Source organism: Manis pentadactyla (genome assembly GCF_030020395.1).
Source record: "Manis pentadactyla isolate mManPen7 chromosome 15 unlocalized genomic scaffold, mManPen7.hap1 SUPER_15_unloc_1, whole genome shotgun sequence".
NCBI lineage: Eukaryota > Metazoa > Chordata > Mammalia > Pholidota > Manidae > Manis > Manis pentadactyla.
In genome coordinates, this window is record NW_026644588.1 from 1,856,498 (window position 1) to 1,877,100 (window position 20,603).

At 48.8% G+C, this 20,603-nt stretch overlaps 1 protein-coding gene across 10 annotated transcripts in view; it reads left to right on the plus strand.

Moving 5' to 3' along the window:
• Positions 1-3,379: 3,379 nt before the first annotated feature.
• Positions 3,380-20,603, plus strand: part of PEG3 (paternally expressed 3) — a 31,106-nt gene continuing 13,882 nt past the window's right edge. Inside the window, exons 1-6 of one of the 10 annotated variants that reach the window (XM_057496424.1) lie at positions 5,004-5,218; positions 5,516-5,633; positions 6,446-6,522; positions 7,455-7,541; positions 17,397-17,473; positions 19,925-20,405. In XM_057496424.1, coding sequence (XP_057352407.1) covers positions 20,012-20,405 — 394 coding nt within the window. In that variant the 5' untranslated portion in view covers positions 5,004-5,218; positions 5,516-5,633; positions 6,446-6,522; ... (1 more) ...; positions 17,397-17,473; positions 19,925-20,011. Of the gene's footprint in view, positions 3,551-5,003; positions 5,219-5,318; positions 5,634-6,445; positions 6,523-7,454; positions 7,542-17,396; positions 17,474-19,924; positions 20,406-20,603 lie in introns of those variants that run through there. The other 9 variants (XM_057496425.1, XM_057496422.1, XM_036926352.2 and 6 more) reach the window with 9 other exon arrangements.

A 20,603-nucleotide genomic window follows, 5' to 3' on the forward strand; every position in this document is an offset into this window, starting at 1 on the left:
CAGGCACATGAAAAGATGCTCCACATAAGTAATTATCAGGGAAATGCAAATTAAAACCACAATGAGCTATCACCTCACACCAGTTAGGATGGCCAACACAGAAAAGACTAGGAACAACAAATTCTGGCAAGGATGTGGAGAAAGGGGAAAGGAACCCTCCAACACTGCCGGTGGGAATGTAAGCTAGTTCAGCCATTGTGGAAAGCAGTATGGAGGTTCCTCAAAATAAAAGTAGAAATTTCACTCCTAGGAATTTACCCAAAGAAAACAACTCAGATTCAAAAAGACATATGCACCCCTATGTTTATTGCAGCACTTTTTACAATAACCAAGATATGGAAGCAACCTAAGTGTCCATCAGTAGATGAATGGATAAAGAAGAGGTGGTACATACACACCACAAATACTGTTCAGCCGTAAGAAAGAAACAAATCCTACCATTTACAACAACATGGATGGAGCTGGAGAGTATTATGCTCAGTGAAATAAGTCAGGCAGAGAAAGACAAACACCAAATGATTTCACTCATATGTGGAGAATAACAACAAAGCAAAACTGAAGGAACAAAATAACAGCAGACTCACAGACTCCAAGAAGGGACTAGCGGTTACCAAAGAGGAGGGGAGGGAGAGGGCGATTGTGGGGTATCATGATTGGTGCACATGGTGTGTGTGGGGTCACGGGGAAGACAGTGTAGCTCAAAGAAGAGAAATAGGGACTCTGGCATCTTACCTCACTGATGGACAGTGACTGCAATGGGGTATGGGGGGCACTCAATAATAAGGGCGAATGTAATAACCACATTGTTTTTCTTGTGTAACCTTCATAAGAGTGTATATCGGTTATACCATTAAAAAATTTCACAGCACCAATATTTATCACTCTTCCTTGACAAAAGATACTGATGGCTTTTCTTTTACCCTTGTTTATGGTACAGTTTCATATTTATATTTACATGTTATTGGGGGTAGGCGGGAGGAGGTAATTCAAGCTGGAACATGATGTCTTACCCTTTAAAAGAGTACCTTGTATCCTGTGTAGAGAATACTTTGGAGGGAAGGGTTTGGAGTGGAAGCAGGTGGTTATCCAAGGAGGCTAAGATGTAGGGAAATCATGGTGACTATCAGGCAGAGGGAAAACGGGACAAATTTGGGATGTGTCTTAAATATAGAGTCAGCAGACTTGCTTGGTGAATTGCATATTGGTGGTAAGGAAAAAGGGAATCACAAACAATTCTGAGAGCTTTGGGTACCACAACTGGTACCATTTACAGAAAAGAGGGAAAAGGGAACTAAGTTTATTATAAATGCTTTGAGTTGCCTATTAGACATCCAGGTGGAGCAGTCAGCTATTAAGCAGACATATATGAGCCTGGGCTTCTGTGGAGAGTTCAGCAGAGGATTTAAATTTGGAAGCTGTTGGCATGTGGGTTGTATTTAAATCATGCCACTTCCTAAGAGTGGATGTTGATGGAGAAATGTAGTGACTGAGTTCTGAGGACTTAGAGGTTGAACAGACCAGAAGCCAGTCACAATGACCTTGAAGAGTCCATTGAGAACCAGGGAAAAACCAGTGCAGTGTAGTGTCACCGAAAATAAGGTAGTTTGAGTTTTTGTTTGTCATCATCATTTGTTTGTTTTAACGAGGATGTTGAATGTTAGTGAAAGCAAGTGAGATTCTGAACAAGTATCCTAGTGGCATGAAACTGCTGAGATTTCAAGGGTGTGGAACGGACAGGATGCCGAATGGCTTAGTGGGAGAGAATGTGCGGTAAGGCTGTGGAGTCAGTGCTGGAAAGCCATTCTATCACGAGGAGTTTTTTGGTGGGGAAGGAGATTGCTGAGAAAAGGGATGGTAGCTGGAGAGCCCTGAGAGCATGTGGTATCTGATGAGAATGAATGATCCAGGTTCCAGAGAGAAACTTGTTTTGAAGATAGAGCCCTTTGAGAAGGAGACAGGGATGATGGGGTCCATAGTATGTGTTAAAGTCACCTCCCAAACCATAATCAGACATTAGGATCACTTGAGGAGTTCTAAAATGAACAACTCTGTGGGACCCTGGGCATCTGTGGCATTTAACACTCCCCAGGTAATCCTAACGTTTAGCCAGATTTGAAACCCTCTGACCTAGGTAGTACCACATTTACTTTTTGGTGGTGCCTCTAGAATGTCTGTAGAGGCTGCTGGGGGATATGTTTTGAAGGCACATACCAAACAATGTTTGCATTAGGTTTTATGTTTATGTGGCCGTGCTGGGTGAGAAGAGACAAAGACTTGGGAAGTTAACACATCCCCCACCCCAAGCCAGGAGTTTCTTAATGCAGCAAGCAACTCCTGATTTATATTTATACTAACTTACAGTTACATTCTTTGTGCTCTTAGGTTACCTGCTCTTTGTAATTAACTATCTTACGAATTTTTTCCTTTAAAATTGAAGTCATACATTTTAATTTGCCATATAAATTTGCACTCTATGGCTTTACTAGAATAGAATTTAATTCTGCAGGATACTCGCATGTAGTCTTTTGTACATCTCTGCTTATTTCGTTGAGAGTGGAATAGTTGGATCAAAGCGTATATTAATGAGCTTTTTATAACTCATGGATTTTACTACTAGAGAAGAAATGTGGTTCGAGCAGGGAGATTCAGACCCTATTTGCTGGAGAAGGAAAAATCCCTTCATCCTTCCCGTCGCTTTTCCCTAAAGGTAACCAGCCAGCAGTCTCCTGCGTCCCTTCCCAGAAGCCTTCCCTGCACATGTGTTCGTGCTTAGCCAGCAGTGAGAACACTCACCGGTCCGCCCCGTGGACGCGAGCCCCGCACGCCCCGCGCTGCCCGCTCCGGGTCCCCTCGCCTCGTGGTGTCGCTCCGTGCGGGCCCTCCGCCATTTGCGTTTCCTGTGAACTGCGGGTTCCTCCCCTGGCGCCGGATGTTCTGGCTTGGGCTGGTCTTTATTGGTCTCCGAGAGGTCTTCCTTTACTAAGCAGCCCTTCGTCCTTCTTGTCTCCCTCTTGTTGGTCTTTATACTTGGACGTACATGATTTTCATTTTTTTAGACAAATGTATACTTTTTTTTTCTTTGGTTTTGCATTTGAGATTTGTTAGTGGCCCTTCTCCGTGTCACCCCTTTCTTTGTTCGGGGGCCGCACCCACGCACCCTCATTTTTCAGATCCCTTTGGGCACCTCGTATTGTCTTCAGTTGACGTCAACCTCCTACCTTCGTGCCAAGTGGTTGCCACGACAACCGCGGCCTGCTCGCCAGGACTCAGGGGCGTGGCGAGGGCTCCCCCGCCCCCCGAAAGGCAGCGGGGCTTCTGATTGGCCTGCGCCGGAGCCCCGCCTCTGCGGGGAGCCTGACAAGGAGTCGCGTAGCGAGGCTCCGTGCAGACGGCTGGGAGCCGCAGTGGACGGCGTCGCGAGCGGACAGCTGCAGAACGGATATGTCCACCCTCGGCTGGTGGCTCCGCCGGTCGCCGTAGGTGGTGCGCATGGGCTGCGCTTGGCCGAGCCGTCGGTCCGAGGCACGGTGGTGTGCTGTGGTGAGATGAGGTGAGTCCGCTCGAGGCTGGGCGGCCGTCACCCCGCAGCCCGGGACCCTGGTTGTCGGGGCGGACGGTGGGGCGGGTACACGCCACAGCCGGGACCCTGGTCAGCGGGGCAGACGGCGGGCGCACACTGCGGCCGGGACCCTGGTCGTCGGGGTGGACGGCGGGCACATGCTGCAGCCGGGACCCTGGTCAAGCGGGGCGGACAGAGGGCACACGCCGCGGCCGGGATTCTGGTCAGTGGGGCGGATGGTGGGCACATGCTGCGGCCGGGACCCTGGTCAGCGGGTTTGGGGCAGCAAGCGACCTCAGCGGCTCTGGGGTGGGGGCTGCCGCGCTTGCCGCAGCTGCTGGGGTCTTGGGCGGGCTGCCTCAGTGAGGTGGCCCTGGAGCCTGGGAGGGCTCCGTGCCGTCTTGCTTGTGGAGACTGGTTCTTGTCACGCCAGCTTGCTAGGGTGGGCACCGGTGAAGTGGCGGGCTGTCCCTAAGGCGTGCAAGCGGGCGTATTCTCGGGGAGCCCCCCACTTTTCTCGGCTGGGTCTGGGAGCTGTGGAGCACTGTCCCCATTCCTTGGTGGTACCTGATGGTCTGGGTCCCCTTTGGCCACCCCTGTGTTTAAGCCAGAGTTTGGGGGCGGGACTTGTTTTGCCGCAGTGGCTTCGGGAGGGGCTAAGGGCCGCAAGAGGTGGGGCCAAGGCCTTGTCGTGCCTGCGGGACACTTCTTCTGGGCGGTGGCAGGCAGGGGAGCCCCGCCCAGCCCCGCCCGCCCCGCTCCATCTCAGCTGAGGTTTGCTGCACAGGCGCTGTCCTGATTGGTTGACTACGGAGTGGGGCGGGGCCGAGGGCTGTACTGACTGCCCGTCTCCTGCTAGGAAGATCTCATCGTGCCCCGCCCACCTCGGCACCATCTTGGATGGGGCGGCTGAGGTTTGCCGTGCAGGCGCTATCTAGGCTAGCAGGCTGCAGCGCGGCAGGACCAAGGGATGCGGAGGCCGCAGTGGCTGAGTTGGTCCTGTGTTCTTTGCAGTGATTGAAGGCTGCGGGGTCCTTTCTACCTCGCATCTTCTTTGCTGGTTGACAGTCTGGCTGTAAGAGTCTTGCCGTGTCAGTGCCACCCTGACTGGCATGGAATGGGGTCTGAAGTCTGACTTTTGAGACTGAGCCGCGGCTAGTGACTGGGGCGTTGTTTTAAGGGCTGTGTCCGTGTACCTGAAGAATCCAGCTCTGTGTTCGAAGTTTGCCACAGCAACTGCAGCCGCCGCTGTGGAACTGTTAGTCTTGAGGCACAGGGCCTACCTGCTATTTCTCCTTGGCTAGCTCTGGGGGCTGCAGAGGTTCACCCGTTCCCAGTTGTCCAGAGACATTTTTCACCCTGGGATGTGTCTGGCTCCATCTTTTGGTTTGTGGGTGGGGAGCAGCCCAAGTGTGTTGTGCAAGCACCCCATCAACTGGGCTGAGGGGGTGGGGCCATGGGCGGTCTTGGGAGACTGACTGTTCCACATAGCCCCGCCTACTCGCCCTATGCGTATTGGCCAATAGGTGGCAGCCGAGGATTAGTGTGCATGCATCATCTTGACTGACGTAGGGTGGCTGCAGCGCTTGGCCCACCGATGGCCTTTGTGCCCTGATTGGTGCTCCAGACTCCAGCCCCACTCCAGCACTATATTGGTCGGTAGGTGGCTGCGGAAGCTTACTTCGCAGAAGCCCTCGTGAATGCTAATGAGTTAGAGGGGCGGGCTTGAGGGAGGGGCTGTCGCGTCCTGAGTGACTGATGGGGGCTGCAGAGCTCTGCGCACTCAAGCATTGTTGGCCTAAGGGTGGCAGTTTACTCTACAGGCACCACCACAAATGACAGCGGAACATCAGGGACTATGTCCTGAGTGACTGGTAGGATGGGAGGTGGGCTGCAGAGTCCCACCATCTCTGTCACTTAGTTGACCGGTGGTGGTACTTGAACCTTATTGCGCAGAAACCATCTGTAATAATCTGGAGCTGGCTGCGGAGGGCGGACCCGCAGGAGGGGTTGCGAAGCCCTGGCCACTGGCGTTGTGCTGGCTGACAGGTGGCATCTGAGGCTTCCTACGCAGGTACCATCTCGAATGACGGTGGGGCTGTGTGTTCGGTGTGACTGGCGGGGGCTACGAGTCCTGCCCACTTTTGCTCGCCAAGGGGACTGAGGTTTGTTGCTCAGGTGCCATCTTGAGTGACAACGGGGCTGTGGTGGGCTGGCCAAGGGGCTTTGGAATCCTGGAAGGCTGTCTGCTGTCTCCACTGACTACTGCGCAAGTGCCAATTCAGCCCGCCCCGTGGGCTTGCTCCCGGGCCGGAGGGGCACCACAGCCGTCTCCAGGAATACGGGGGCAAGGTTCAACAGCCTGGTGTCAGTTAGAAAAATTGGGATTCATAATTCAGGAATTTTAATAGGGTTGGGTAAGGGCAGGATCTTAAGTGAAAAAATAGAGGCGGGCTGTGGGTATAAGATTCGGGGTTTGGGAGCTCTGAGAGCAGTAGGGAGTTTAGGCAAAGAAAAAGGCCTGAGTGTGTGAACTAGCGAATTCTGTTCTGCAGATGGTTAGAGGGGGTGTGGCGTGGGAAACGCCGGAGAGGGGAGGCTCTCTGGGCGGTAGGGGCGTGGTCCGGCGTGGACCCAGGGGAGGGGCGGGGACAGCGGGCTCCTGCTCTGACGGGGAGCCGGTGCCTGCGCCCAGCTGCTTGTGGCGCTGTTGCAGCGTCCTCTAGAGGACGGCCATCGCTGACTTTTATTCTCTGCTGAATGCACTCTAGACTCCAGTGGGGGCCACTTCTAGTTAGTCCTAGCTCCACCCTAGGAGGTTTAAAGCCCCTACCTCATTTTTTTTAAGTTAGAAAATCACACACTGGATTCTTCGTTTCCACCTAGGTGATGGGAGAGCCCTAATTAAATATGCCCTCGCCAGTGACTGGTAACTAACAGAAACCACAGCTGTGATCTTGAAGGTACCTCCTCCAGGGGACTCTAATTGATGGAACACATTTTCTGACGCACAGTGGGACTTGAAATGATAGCGCTAATTCACTAGGAATATGTTGATGATCTCTAAAGTATCACATGAGACTAAATAATGATATCATTGCCTAATGATAATGGTGGTATTAACATTAAGGTCTCTTCTTATTACTTAAGCTTTATAGCATTTAGATTTGTGACCCTGCGTCACTGGCTATTAAATGGCAAAACTAGAGTTTTGACTGCGTTTTTTAAGGGGTGCATATATCGTTGCTCCTCAAGGTCTCCTTGGAAAATATCAGTGAAGTACTATTTTTCAAAATGACATTAGGTTGATTATAATAGTTTTCTGTGAGTTCTAAGGTTGAGTTTTCTCAATCTCTGCTGCTTTTCTGTGAAATGAGAATTAGAAAATTAGATAGCATTGTGGTGTGGATTGAGCTGGTAAGATGCTAATGATTATGTATGGCATGTAATTAGCAGCAGTGAATAATAGTACTTTCTTGGCCATTATTTTCCTCCAGTTTTTACCTGCAACATGTGTCTCTTGCCTTTAGAAGGATGGCCAGTGCTACATAGCTAATAAGCGGGGAATTGGGTTCTTGAATTGATTTCTTAATCCAAAGGCTGTGGCTTTAGTATTTCGCTCTGCTTGTTAAAGAAGGTTCTGAGACACCCAGAGATTGACTTGCACACCCACTGACACAACCTCATGGGGAAAAGACTGTGATCACAGCCCAGGGCACCCCATGCACCTCAGGGAGCAGTGCCCATGGCCTGCTGTCCTAGGGGAGAAAGCTGTTCTTCCTGGTCTCATTTGACCTCTGCCACTGCAGGAGATGACGATGACCTGCCGTGGGACCGTCCCATCCTGAGGAATCCAAAGTAAATTTGTGTCTCGTGTTTTTCTCTCCTTCCCCAGCTCTTCCTTCTTGAGCTTCTACCCTTCTCAGAGACGACTGGCAAGAGGAAGAGGGACTAGATCTAGATGCCAGGTGGCTGGGTCCAGGTGAGCTGAATTCCCTTCTCACAGTGCCACCCGTGTTGGAATGGGCATGACTCCTCACTTTCCTGCTGCACGTGCTCCGTGTAGCCACACCAGGACCACCCGTGCTCTCTGAGAACTCAGGACTCTGGTGGGACATGGTCTATTTACCAAAAATTCTCCTTAGCCTTATGCTATCCTTTTAAGTGTCCTACATCTTTTCTCAACACTCAGCTACTCTTTCAGGCCTGTTCCTTCTCTCTTGTTGGATGATTAAGAAAGCATGAGAGATTTATCCATTTATCTCTCAGACATGTCCCTAAGTGGAAAAGGAAGTGTTTCCCTGGAGCTCATAGTCTACTGGGTAATGAAAGACATTGAAAAAATAATTGTGTGATTCTGGCTTTGAAAGAGAACATTCACTATGGCCCATTTGCAGCCCCCCTGAGATGTGCAGGGACATTAAGGCAGATCCCTGCAGGACAGTGCACGGTAGTGTTTGTAGGAAAAGGAGTCTTGAGCACAGGGGAGGGATCCCTGAGGGATCCCAGGAGGAGCTGAAAGTCCAGGATGCCTCCAGCAAAGGAAAGCATAGGGTGGCGCTGTACTGAGGTGAGGAGAGTGTGACTGTGGGCTGGGTCACGTGAGGCCTTGCCCTCGGTGGGAAGCACCTGGGAGTGATCACAGCGGGAAGCCATTGAAGTTTTTTAACACAGAAGTGATGTGATTATTAGATTTGTGTTTCAAAAATACCTGGTCGCAGAGTTCAGAAAGGGAGGGTGGAAGCAGCGCACGGGGAGCCCACTGGGGCCTGGGTGAGAGATGGGGGCTTGGGTTGGGGTCACGGCAGGGGATGAGTGAGGCGGGGTTATTTAAGAGAAGCACTTCGGAGAGCGACTCAGTAGGGCTCGTATGGTGCCTATGGCTTGCTGACTGACTCAGGCCAGATGCAGTGGCCATGTTCTGTGGGGAGCTGGGCACGAGAGCCAGAGGTTGTTCATTCCGTCAGGAGGCACCAGCACTGCCTAGTCTGGGGCAGTATCATGCTGGACTTGCAGTTTCCCTGGGCATGAGTGACATACCACCAGCCTTCTCTGCCGAGTGAAAATTCCAATTAAATGGCCAGTAGGAAAGCGTGCTCACCAAAAGAGGTGACTGTCCAGTGGTGTATCGCCCCCATGGAAGGTGGGCCCCTGGGCTGGCTTGGCCTCTCCCGGCCCCAGTGGGTGCTCCAGGTGCCCATGTCTGGGGACTCAGAGGCCTTACTGCACCTGACCTGGACTCACACTGGTAGGTCTGCATTAATGAAGTGCAGGAAACTTATGGAAGCCTTACAGACACTAGTTTATGTTGAAAGACAGTGTGACTGAAGTATGTTCCTGTTGTCTCATTTCTGATTTACTGGATAGGAAAGCATCAGGGACCCAGATACTCAAAAGTGTGTATGATCAGCACATTTTCTCCCTGTAAGCAGACCTGCAAGGGGAACAAAACCGACAAAACCTTGGTGAGTATGGAATTGGAACAGTGGCCGTGGCCCAACTTTAACAGCCCTGGCCCATGAGGTGGGCTGGTGCCCCCAGCTGGGCAGTGGGAAGCTCTCCGCTGGGGTCACCAGGACGCCAGAAGCCCCTCTTGGCAGCCCTGCCTTCCCCAGGCTGCAATCAGGTTAGTCTGCCCGGGGTAGTGTTCTCTCCTGGCTGAGGTTAAACGAGCCGTGCTCAGGGCCTGCCTTCCTGTGCCTCCCCCTTTAAAAGAAACCTTACCAGCCTGTTACTGATTCCAAGTGGTGGCCAGATGAGTCATACTGGCACAGAAGACGTTTTGTTTCTTTAAATTAGCCTCATTTATCTTGAACCATTAGGGGGCCAATCATAAAACTAAGCTCTTAGATACTGTTCCCTCGCTTTTGAAATTTTTGGGGGAAACCAAGAATGGACAATAATAAGGATATTTTGCTGCAATGTGATAAGTGCTAAGCTTATGTGATAGAGGTAAGCTTGGGGTGATACAGAGATTATCTGAGAGGATCCACTTAACAAACCAGAGGTGGAGGTTGTGGCCGTTTACTCCTTGCTCACATTCCCATATTGATTGTTCCCCCAGCAGCCCCTGTTGTCTGTGTGCACCATTCACAGTTGGTTGGACCAGACTGGACGCCTAAGCCTGGGGTAGTGGCTCTCAAAGTACAGTTCCTAGAACGCCTGTGGGAATGTCTGTTCCCTAGTGGACCTTAGGCCTCCCAAGTTGTCACTCCCAGAAAGGCAGGTGTTTTTTTCACAAGTACCTCAGGTGACTTGGCACCCCCAAGTTTGAAAACCACTGGCCTCAAAGGACTGGAGCTGTGGTGTACACTTGGAGACAAAGAGAGCTTGGGTGACTAGAGGCCCAGACCACTTAGTCTGTCGACACTGGACCTGCCCCAGGGACTGAGGTGGGACAAGCCCTGGGATGCAGTTTCCCCGTGTGCATGCTGAGGTGGAGAATGTTGGTCTGCAGAAAGAGGCAGGAAAACAGCGCAGAGGAGGAGAGGGGAGATGCTGTCCCTGAGAAGTGACCCAAGTAACCTCCTTGGTTCCTGACTTAAAGTTCTCACTCCAGCCCCCTTTGCTAAGGTAGGTAGAACAAGTAAGGAGCTGAATTGAGGTGCATGTGAGGAGGGGCCAAAGTAAGTACGTGGAAATGGGGTTGAAGAGGGCATTGCGGAGCTTCTCTGCAACTGAGGGGGTGTGGGGAGCCGGAGGTCAAGCACCGGGTCATGGGCTTGCTTTCTGTCTCCTCACATGCTGCAGCCACATCACCACCCTCTGACGCATGTTCTTTAATTGAGTGCTTCCCTGTTCAGAGGCCGCCTGCCCCACTGAGCCCCTGATTGAGACCAAACCCCCCCATCTTGCAGCAGGGATGCCTGGTGAATTCCATCTTTGCTCCAGTTACATTAGTTGTGAGACCCATGCTTTTGTTTTCTACCCATTCTCACAAAGTAGAAGTGAAGTGCTATAAAATATTCAGAAGCTGCTGTAATACTCCTGCAGAGACCACGAAGGCAGCGTCGTTGCCCAGCAGGCCCACCTCTTTTAAAGGGGGAGGGCATGGAAAGGCAGGCCCCAAAGCATGACTTGTTTAACCCTAACCTTTAACTCGCTTAACCTCCTCCAGTCCAGCTCACACAGGCAATGTACCTTCACACACACTTGTAACGTGTCCAGCATTGCATGCTTAGATGCTTTAGTGGATTTAAGAATAGATTTGGGGAGGTCAGAAAGTAGCTAGAAACCCATAAGCAACTATGCACAGTGCAGAGTGAGACTATTACTGGTTCCCATCGTTTGTCCCCTTTCCTTCCCTCCTCTCGGAATTGGTGGCCTTCCTTGGCCCCTAGGACCAGAGTCGGCTTGGTCCCCTTGTGTCCCCACCTTCATCCCTTTCTTCTGAATGTGGTCAGACCTTTTAAAATCCTGCCCTCGGCAGAGCAGAGAGAGATGAGGAGCTTCAGTAACCAGGGTGTGTGAGAGCCCACCTCCAAGCCAGGATCTGAGTTACCGTGAGACCAGAATTCTGGGCATTGTGAGACCGGACAGCTGTTGGTGAGGTCAGGGTTCGGGCGTGCAGGTGGTGAGTGGAGGACTCCCAGGAGGGTCCCGGGCGGCGGCGGAGGAGGTCAGTGGTCAGCAGTGGGCGGGGGCCTGTCCTGGGGGCTGCCGGGAGGGGGTTCTCATGAGCAGTAACAAGTAAAGGAGAAGCAGTTTTCCAGTCTATTTTTTTCAGTCTGTATATTCAATTTTTTTTTCTGATTGTGAACCTAATATTCTAAATTGGAATGTAAAAAGAATGGAAGTAACTTTTATTAATTTTTTTCCCCATTTATGATAGTCTATACAAAATATAGATTCCCCCATTTTATGAATACTCTGTATAAGTTTATATGGAAGTTTTCTTCTAGTTTGTACATACTTCTATTTGTTTAAGTGCCTCTTGAGTTTTTTTTTTTAACATAAAGAAAATTATGCCTAATTCATTAACATTTCAAACTTAATCTACTAGATCGAAGTATATAGGGTGTGAGACAGTGGTTGAGGGGAGGGTGTGATGTGCGCTCTGGAAAGTTCATATGATGTGCCTGTCATACTCTCAGTCTCCATTTATATGGGGGTGGTGTGTACAGACTGCAGCTAGTTAACAATATCTACAAGAATTTCCACGTAAATACATCTCCACTGATAGCTTTGCTTTCTGAAAACTACATTATATTCCATCATGTAGACACTCTCATGGTTTTCAGTGTACTTACAAATGGGTGTGTTTGCAGGTAAGAATGTCACATATACTGTACAATTTTACACCCAGTATTTTCACTTAATACTTTATAAACATTTTTTTACATTTTCATCAAGTTTTAAATAAACTGGTGTGCCCACAGAATGGAACGCTGTGTGGCTTCTAGAAAGAGGGATAGAGAACTGTGTGCACCGGTTTGGGACGGTGTCCATCATGAATGACTGGGCCTAACAGTACACACATACCGTGAGTGCACAGCTCCCGGTGTGACTTCATCTTGGTAAGAACAAGATGGACGGATGGATGGATGGATGGATGGATTAGGTAGATAGATTGATTTTAAAAGTTTTAGTATAGCAACAGATTGGATCAGTGGGTGTGGCTTGCAGTTTCTATATTAAGTATTATGTAATATTTGAATGTTATACTATATTTTATGTTTGTAATTAGAAAATAAAGCTATAAAATTTCTTGAAAATGGTTACTTAACATTCTCTTCCATGACTTAGTGCCTACCTAACATTCTATTAAAGATTTTATGTTTACATTCCTTCCTGTTTGATGAAAACTTCGGAGGAGTGCTTTGTTATTTGAGTGCAGTGATTTATTTTAATGAGAATAGAGAACATTTATCACTGGCCTTAGTGGACTTTCTGGAGATGTGTAGTTGAAATAGAGAATTTGTTTTGGGGAGGCCAGATGCCAGCACTGGGTGTAGGGTCTTTCCTGCTGCATTTATAAGAGGCCTTGCTCGATATGGTCAGAGATTGGTCGTCCTCTCTTGTCACTTTTGCTAAAATACCCTTTATCACTTGCTCCTAATAAAGTTCCTAGTTTATGGTAATTGACGTTCAAGGGAGGATTGACAACAGTTGCCATGTAGCTGTCTTCACTTACTTTAGGACTTGTTTTATGTCCTTCCGTACATTTTAAAAATTTTGTTTGCAGTTGCACGTACTCTGTTGATTTTATTTATGGGAATTTATTTATTTTGCTATCAATGGGATTTTTTTTCTTGTATGTACTCACAAGGCTTTCAGTTCAAAATAATGCCTATTCCACCTCTGGCCTTCATTTCTTTTTCTTCAGTTGTGTTAATCAGACTTGCAGAATGGTGCTGAGTGGTGGTCGGGTGGTGGGTGGGAGGGCCTCGATGCCTTGTCCCCACCTTTAGTTGGGGTGCCTTTAGTGTTTTGATGGGCTTGCTTGCGTTTGAGATAGATCTTCTTTGTGTTTAGATGGTCTCCTAGTCTTACTCTTTGCTAAGAATGTATAAGGAGAGGCCATTGACGTTTGCAGATGTTTTTTTAACATGTCACAGAGCCCGTGGGGTCCCCTCCCCCCTGTAATCCTTTATATGTAAGTGTGCCCTAATTTGGGTATCATCCTTGTATTCCTGGAATAGCCTTCCATAGTCATGGGCTGTTATTCAGACTTTTCGAGACTGAATTTGTTAAATGTTTTTGTATATAAGTGCAAAAAAAAATTGATACCATTCCTGTGAAGATATAAACAGTGATAATAAGGACTTTGTGGTAGGGCCTGAGTGCAGGCCCTCATTTTCTCCTGGTCTCGGGCTTCTTCAAGCACATCCCTGGTGCCGAGGGGCTTACCCCTCAGCCTCAGTGTCCCACTGACATGTCAGGCACACCTTCGCAGGTGGGGACCTTCACACGACTCCTTTTTCTGCTTCCCTACTGGCAGCTGTCTCCAAACCCCTGTCTTGTTGTCTTCAGCTGTAGGCGTGGATCTTGCCGTGCAGCCAGGGGCTGGCCTGGGGGTGGGGGCGGAGTAGGCAGAGCAGTTACGCTTTTGATTGGCTAAAGGTGCTGTCACACTAGAAGCTCCCCATGGGTCTGCATCTTCCCATGGGTGAGGTGAGTGTGGGGCCCTGGCAGGCCCTGGCTCAGCGTCTGACCCCACTCTTCGTTGCCTTTTGGGCCGCGTGAGTTGGGTGCAGGTTGGGGCCTTGGCTGGGAGGGCACCTCACCTCACAGAGCCCACCTGGTGTCAGGTAACCCCTCAGGAGAATGTTGGCCAGCACTCCCTTCTCCTGAGTTCGGTCCTTGGTTGCTCTGATAGGATGTGCACCCCATGTCCATACTGTGGCTGTATGACAGCACGTGAGGGGAACGTGCTCCTCTCTGACAGGCTCGGCACTCCCCGTGGCCCCACGTGTAAAGCGGTGTCACCCGCCCTGTTGACCAGCAGCTTTTCAGTGTTCATGGTTTTACGTTTTACACACTGGAAATTAGGTGCCCACACAGGATGTTCTCATAGTAGAAACCTGACTTTTAGCTTTTCTCTTTTCTTACTGATATTTTTTCTACTTAGCTGTCTTAGTCCTTAAATGGAGACTTGCTGTTCAAAAGGAACAGGTATTTTTAATGTTTTTAAAACCTATGCTGAATGGCCCAGAAATAGTTCCTGCCTACACCAGCCCCACCTCTCACCAACATTGATTTTTTTTGAAGTATTTGCCCATTTGATAGGCCAAAGTGTTCACCATAATGTTTTACATTTGATTTCTGATGTAAATATTAGCTCTTACCACTAACTTTATTTTCTTTTCTTTATTTTCATGTTGGGCCATTTATCTTTCTCTTTCTGTTTTCTGAAAGCTTTTCACATTTCAGATGTTAACCATCATCTGTGTTGTAAAATACTCCTCCCGCGCCTCCACCCAGCTTTTTTGGTTCGTTTTTATTTTTCTTGGCTTTAGCAGTGAGGATGGTTTGTGCCTGTCTGCCGCCTGGAGACCTCTCGGTGGTCTCTGCTGGAGCGATCCCCCGCCTCTCCCTGTTCTGGCTGCTGTGAGCAGTGTCTCTGGGATCACTGGGGAACCGTATCTTTGTGCACATGGCAGATGTGTCGGTCACACTTTAGAAATGGAATCACTAGGATGGGGGAATGGTGTTGCATTAACGGACTCAGTTCCCAGAGATCCGAAGGGTATGTTCAACTTGAGTCTTCGATTTAAGTATTTCTTGGGTCACAGAAGTTTCAAAGACAATTCTTTGGGGTTTTCTGAATTGCCTGTCATGTTTCCTGCAAATGGCCAGTTTAGGCTGTGCGCTTCCCGCAGGTGGAGGCAGCAGGGCAAGGGAAGGGAGGGCCCTCAGGGTGTCAGTGCTGCCCGCCTCCACGCAATGGGAGGCATAGTCCGTAAAGGCCTCGGCCAGAGCTTTTGTTTATTGTTTTAACTTCGAATTTATTTCTTTGACTGGGTAGCACATGCTCGTAGTAAAATCAAGTAAGTAAAAACAAAACCAAAAGGAGACTATACAGTGAAAAAGTGAGTCGCCCTTCTTGCCTGGGCCTCAGCTCCCGTCCCCAGCGGCAGCCCCCTTGATCACCGTGGGCAGCCTCACACATCCTACCAGAAGTCGCTGAGTAAACGTGCATCTGCTTTTATGGTTTCTCAGAAAACGGTACACGTTGTTGAACCATTTTGCACTTAGCTTTCCTGGAGGTCATCTCATACCTCTCATTATTTCACAAGTCTTCATAGGCATTAAATGATACACTACATTTTGTGCATTATTAACAGTACTTGAGTGACCATATTCTTGCCTATATGCCGTTAATATCTCGGGGTAAACTCACAGACCATAGACTGTAGGGCAGGATATGCATATTTTAAACTTCGGTCAGTAGCCAGATTGCCCTCCACAGAATTTCCATGGCCACAAGCAGTCCATGAACATGCCAGTTTCTTCTTCACGTGGAAATGTATGTTGTCTGCCCGTATGGTTATTTTGTTCCCACGGTCCTTTTTCACTCTCAAATGAATTTCCTTTGCCATTATAGGAAGTAGGATCTGATTTTTTTTATTTCAAGGTTTTCCTATTTTTTTTATTTTAAGGATTTTTTTTCTAAGGTTTTATTTAAAGATTTCTTAAAATTTTTTCATTTTTCAGTGCTCTTGCTGACATTGGCCTGATCAGAAAATCTTGGGCACATTTAATGAAGATCGTATTTGTTTCCTGTAGTCCTGAATTTCTTAAGGAACGAGTGAGTTTTCAGCAAAGAGGTTACATCTGCCTTGTGACAGGATACCCGTGGCATTCACATGGTCTCATTAATGAGGAGGAAGTCATATTCTCTTTTCTGTCCTCTAGAAAGGTTTTTAATAACATGGCAAATACTCTGCTCATGGAAATTTCATAGGAAGTTGCTCCTTAAATCATTTCATCATTTTAAATTGTTCCTGGATTTTCCTGTTTCCTAAGTCAGGTTTGCTTGTTTCTATTTTCTTAGAAAAATCGTTGGTTTCCTATCAGACTTTGCAAGGCTACAGTTTTTATATATGGCTTTCATTTATGGGTACTTTAAACTTTAGGTGCATGCCTACTAGGAAGAAAAATTGACCTGAGGGAGAAGTTTGTATGAAGTCAAACTTGTCCTTAATATCTCCTGACTTTAGGTTACAAGGGCCCTTCCTTGCTCCAGGATTATAAAAATTAATGTTTTATCCTATTTATCTATTTTATTTTTACTTTAGTTTTAGCATTTTTATATATGGTGTGACCTTTCCCCCAAGTAAGTGGTTGTCTAGTTTCCCTTTTCCTGGTCATTGAAACAAGCCATACCCAGCCTGGTGGCAGTCATGGTACAGCTCCTCGGCGAGTCAGTCTTTCTGTCTTAAGTCGCAAGTAGGTTGTTTTTGTTGTTGTATTATTTCTTTGGCTTTCACGGTGTAAACAAGACCATCGTTTGTCATTTTTTGTCCTCTTTCTGCTTTTAGGCATCATACTATAAAAGAACTTTCTCACCCTCTGATCATATTAAAATATTGCTTAGATTTTGTGTTTGGTTTGTTGGCCTTTTGATATATAAGTATTCAGAATACTGCTCCAGATGGAATTCCTCCAGGCCATCTTTGGGACCATTGCCAAGTTCCCCGGCTGTAGGATTCTTTGGGATTCCACTCGCTGGTACAGATGAACACAGGGAAGAATTCAGAGCTTTACGGTGCCAGATCTGTGCATCTCCCCTGATGATCCTGTGTCTGGTTACTCTTTTATATTGCAGTCTCATTTATAATTTTATATAGGTGGTATTTTCTTCCATTAAATCTTTTATTGTTTTTGTAATGGAGCTCTTCCCATTTTTTGAAATTTGTTATGGTTGATTCATATTTAGGATGTCTGTTATAAGTGATTTCCTTATTGTAAGGTCTGTTTCCTTATAGAATGTATCTGAGTGGGACAGTCTCATATGAGTGTGGTGGTAGTCTTGATGCCTCAGATTGTTCTCGTGTTGTGACTGGCTGGAGCGCTGTCAAATCCTGTTCCGTTGTAACAGCGTCAGCACCGCTGTGTCAGCTTCAGGATGAGTCTGGCGTGCGGTCTGTTAGTGCTGGCTTTCTCTTGGGTTTTTGAAGTACTCCAGTTTCATAAAGAAAATTGGAAAGCTTTCTTTTTCTCGTTTCTGATTTATATGACATGGGAATTAGCCTTTTCTTTTAGATGATACATAGGGCCTCACCCCTAATGCTATCTAAGTACACAGCCATTTAGAGAGTTAATTCACTGACACTGTTTTTACATTTCTTCCTTGTTTACTATCTATGTATTTCTTTCTTTAAAATGTCTGCAGGTCCCTGGCATTTTGACTCTGTTCCTGTGGATAGCTGCTTTTTCTGAAGCCCCAGAAAGGATCCTATTCCAAAAAAGGTGATTTACGTACCTGAGGGTGTCCTGTTGCCTCTGAGAGGCTGAGCTAGTGTCATCCAGGGGACCAGAGTTCTCTCTTGAACCCGGATGTCACGAGGCGGCCTTGGGCGCTCTGCCGCTTCTCTCTCCCCTGCAGGCCCGCTGGCCCCCGACGACTCTGCTCTCATCGGAGGCAGTGCCTCCAAGTCAGGTGCTGGTAAAAACCGTGTCCGCCCACCCAGAGTGTTGCCCCAGTTCTCCAAGGCCTGGGCACGTGCCTTGCTTTGGGATTATTCTGCCTGGCAGGGTAAATTCTAGTGCCCTCCTCTCCGTTGTCCCCCGCCCTTCCAAAGGAGGGCCGGGCGGGCCGGGAAGGAGTGGTCTCGTCGCCAGTCCTCAGTGACCTGAGGCTCCAGAGGACGCAGTGGAGGAGGGCACAGGGGACAGTTTGCACAGGCGCAGCGCAGAGCCCCACCCCTGGAGACAAAGCACGGGGTTGAGTTTAGTACGTTTGTTCCCAAACGATAAAGACTAGTTTGAGCCTCTGAATAATTAAAACACCTTCTGTTCTCTTTTTAGATGTTAAAAAAAAACCAAAAACTTAATTTTAAACTTATTGGTTTTCCTTTTAAAACAAAAGCAGGGGATTTTGGCTGCATGTGGTTTTGTTTTTTGGAAGTAGAGCCAGAAGTACAAACTGTCAGGTAAGTTAACCTACCGACCAAGCTGAGAGCTCTTGCACCAGCTGTGGCTGACCAGTGAGAAAAAGGCTGCATGATCCAACCTACCTGCAACTGGAATAGTTCAGGTGACGGCAGGTGTACAGTCCTAATAGGTTCCATGAGGGGGAGAGAAAATGAAAATCAGCTTTTATACTCATTCTGAAAACGTTTTATAAAAGGAGGGGGCAGATAATAAAATAAAGACAACTAATAAATAAATGGAAAAATAGAATTGTCAGATTTTTTTAGATAAATAAACTAGATCTTTGGCAAGGTAGATGAAGGCAAAAGATGGTGTAATAGCATGAAGAAGCCTGATGGTCACTTTATCAGATCCTCACTGTTTAGGTGGATAAATTAGGACATCAGGTATGTGCACGGCCTGTGCAGGGTTTCTATGAACTGCCGGTTTTCACTGGACTCCCCCCAGGGTGCAGGGCGCCGGTGTAGGAGAGCTCCCCATGCCCTGGCTGGTGCTTCCCACGCCCAGCTGTCCTGGAATACCTGGGAGAAGCCTGGCAGCAGAGCAGGCAGGCGAGGGTGAGCAGCACCCACTCCTTTGGCAACAGTGGCATAGTGGTTAATTCAGGACACCCCCTCTCCCCAGAAGCTATGCTCTTTCTGCAGGAATATAGTAAGAACACATGCCTCTGTCTAAAACCAACTTAAAAGGGTTTATGTCCATCATTTCTATCAGACCATACCAGTACTGATACCCGACTTTGTGTTGGCAAGGGATACAGTGATGGAAGGGTGAATCTCTGATCCCTTTGTTACTGTGGGGAGGTAGGCAGGTTAACGTGAATATTTGAAAATAAACGTGATGAGTGGTTGGACTACCTGATAGATGGAGTGCGTCTCCGAAAACACACCTGAGGAGGCGGCGTTAGCAGGAGCCCGAGGCTGGGTTTGGGAACAAACAGTGCAGAAGAGCAGGCGCTGCCGAGGAGGGGCCTCAAGCACCCCGGCAAACTCGGCCGCCGCGCGTCCCCCACCTGCCCCGGGACTTGGCACAAGGAGGAGGTGTTCTGTGCCGCCGGGCACCTGAAATGTGGCCAGTGTGCCTGAGGAGCTGAATTTTAATTTACAGCCACATGTTATACAGCAGCGCAGGGGCAGAGAAATCAACCGGTAAAGAGCAAAAAGAGCGCTTGCCGTCACCCAGAGCTGAGCACTTCCGACATGTGCGTGGTCTTCATTGCTTCATTGCGTGCATGTTGTTTACGGTTCTGACGGTTGTGTTGGGGAAGAAACGCTCAGCAGGGCAGGATTGCCCCCGTCCCCTGAGTCCCTTTCCTGTTTTTCCTGAGATGAAGTTGACATCCAGTCTTAATAATGGCTGTGCCTTGCGCCTTTCCCGTGCTCTGGGCATTGGGGAGGGAGGCCTTTGTCGTACATTAGCTTATTCAAAAAACTTGTTACGTTAGTTCTAAAAGGGATGTGGGTCTGTTATTCCCATTTGGCAGAGAAGGGGACGGATTCCAGGACGTTAAGTCAGTTGCCTGGAGTCCCGAGAACAGCCAGCAGCAGAGCCCACTCCTCAGACAGGTCCATGGTGCTCAGAGCTCTTGCCGGAGACTCCCACGCAGAGGCAGGCTTTGTGTCCCGTGTGCTTGTATGTGGTGAGCGTCTGTGCATCCGTTCCCTGCTTGGCCTGTTTGCAGAACGTTGTTGGTGCCCCTCTCGGGCAACTCCACACTGCACCTGATCCTCAACTTGTGGGACGTGTGTATCTCCCTACAATCTGCAGGTCCCTGAGTACTGACTGTCACAGGCTGCTGCGTCTTTCCCGCTGACTCATGTTTGGTTCCTGCAGTGAACACTGTACTTAACAGAAATGCTGCCTCCAAAGTGCTTGTCTGCCACCAAACCCAGGAAGTCCTGGGGCTCAGATCTGTGTAAGCTAGACAGTGACTTGATTAAGGAGCCGGATGCCATCCTAGGAGGAGCTGCAACTGACTCTGAATTCTTTCATCAGAGGTTTCGGAACTTCCTCTACGTGGAATTTGTTGGGCCTCGGAAGACCCTGATCAAACTCCGAAACCTGTGCCTCGATTGGTTGCAGCCGGATTCTCGCACCAAGGAGGAGATTGTTGAGCTCCTGGTCCTTGAGCAGTATCTGGCCATCCTTCCAGAAAAGATCAAGCCTTGGGTGCAAGCCAGAAAGCCAGAGAACTGTGAGAAGCTGGTCACCCTGCTGGAGAGCTGCAAGGGCACGCACGAGCTGGAAGGTGAGACTGTGCAGGGGCTGCGCGGCCAGGCACTGCTGCTGTTCGGCGCTGCATCGGCCCCCTCATGGGGGCTGTCCTGGTGTAGGAGGCTCCAGGCACCCCTGCCTCTCCCCAGCTGTGCCATCCCCAAGGGTGATACTGCCAAATATCCCCCGGGGAGAGGACTTGCCCGGCTAAGAACCACCGCTCTGAGGTGTG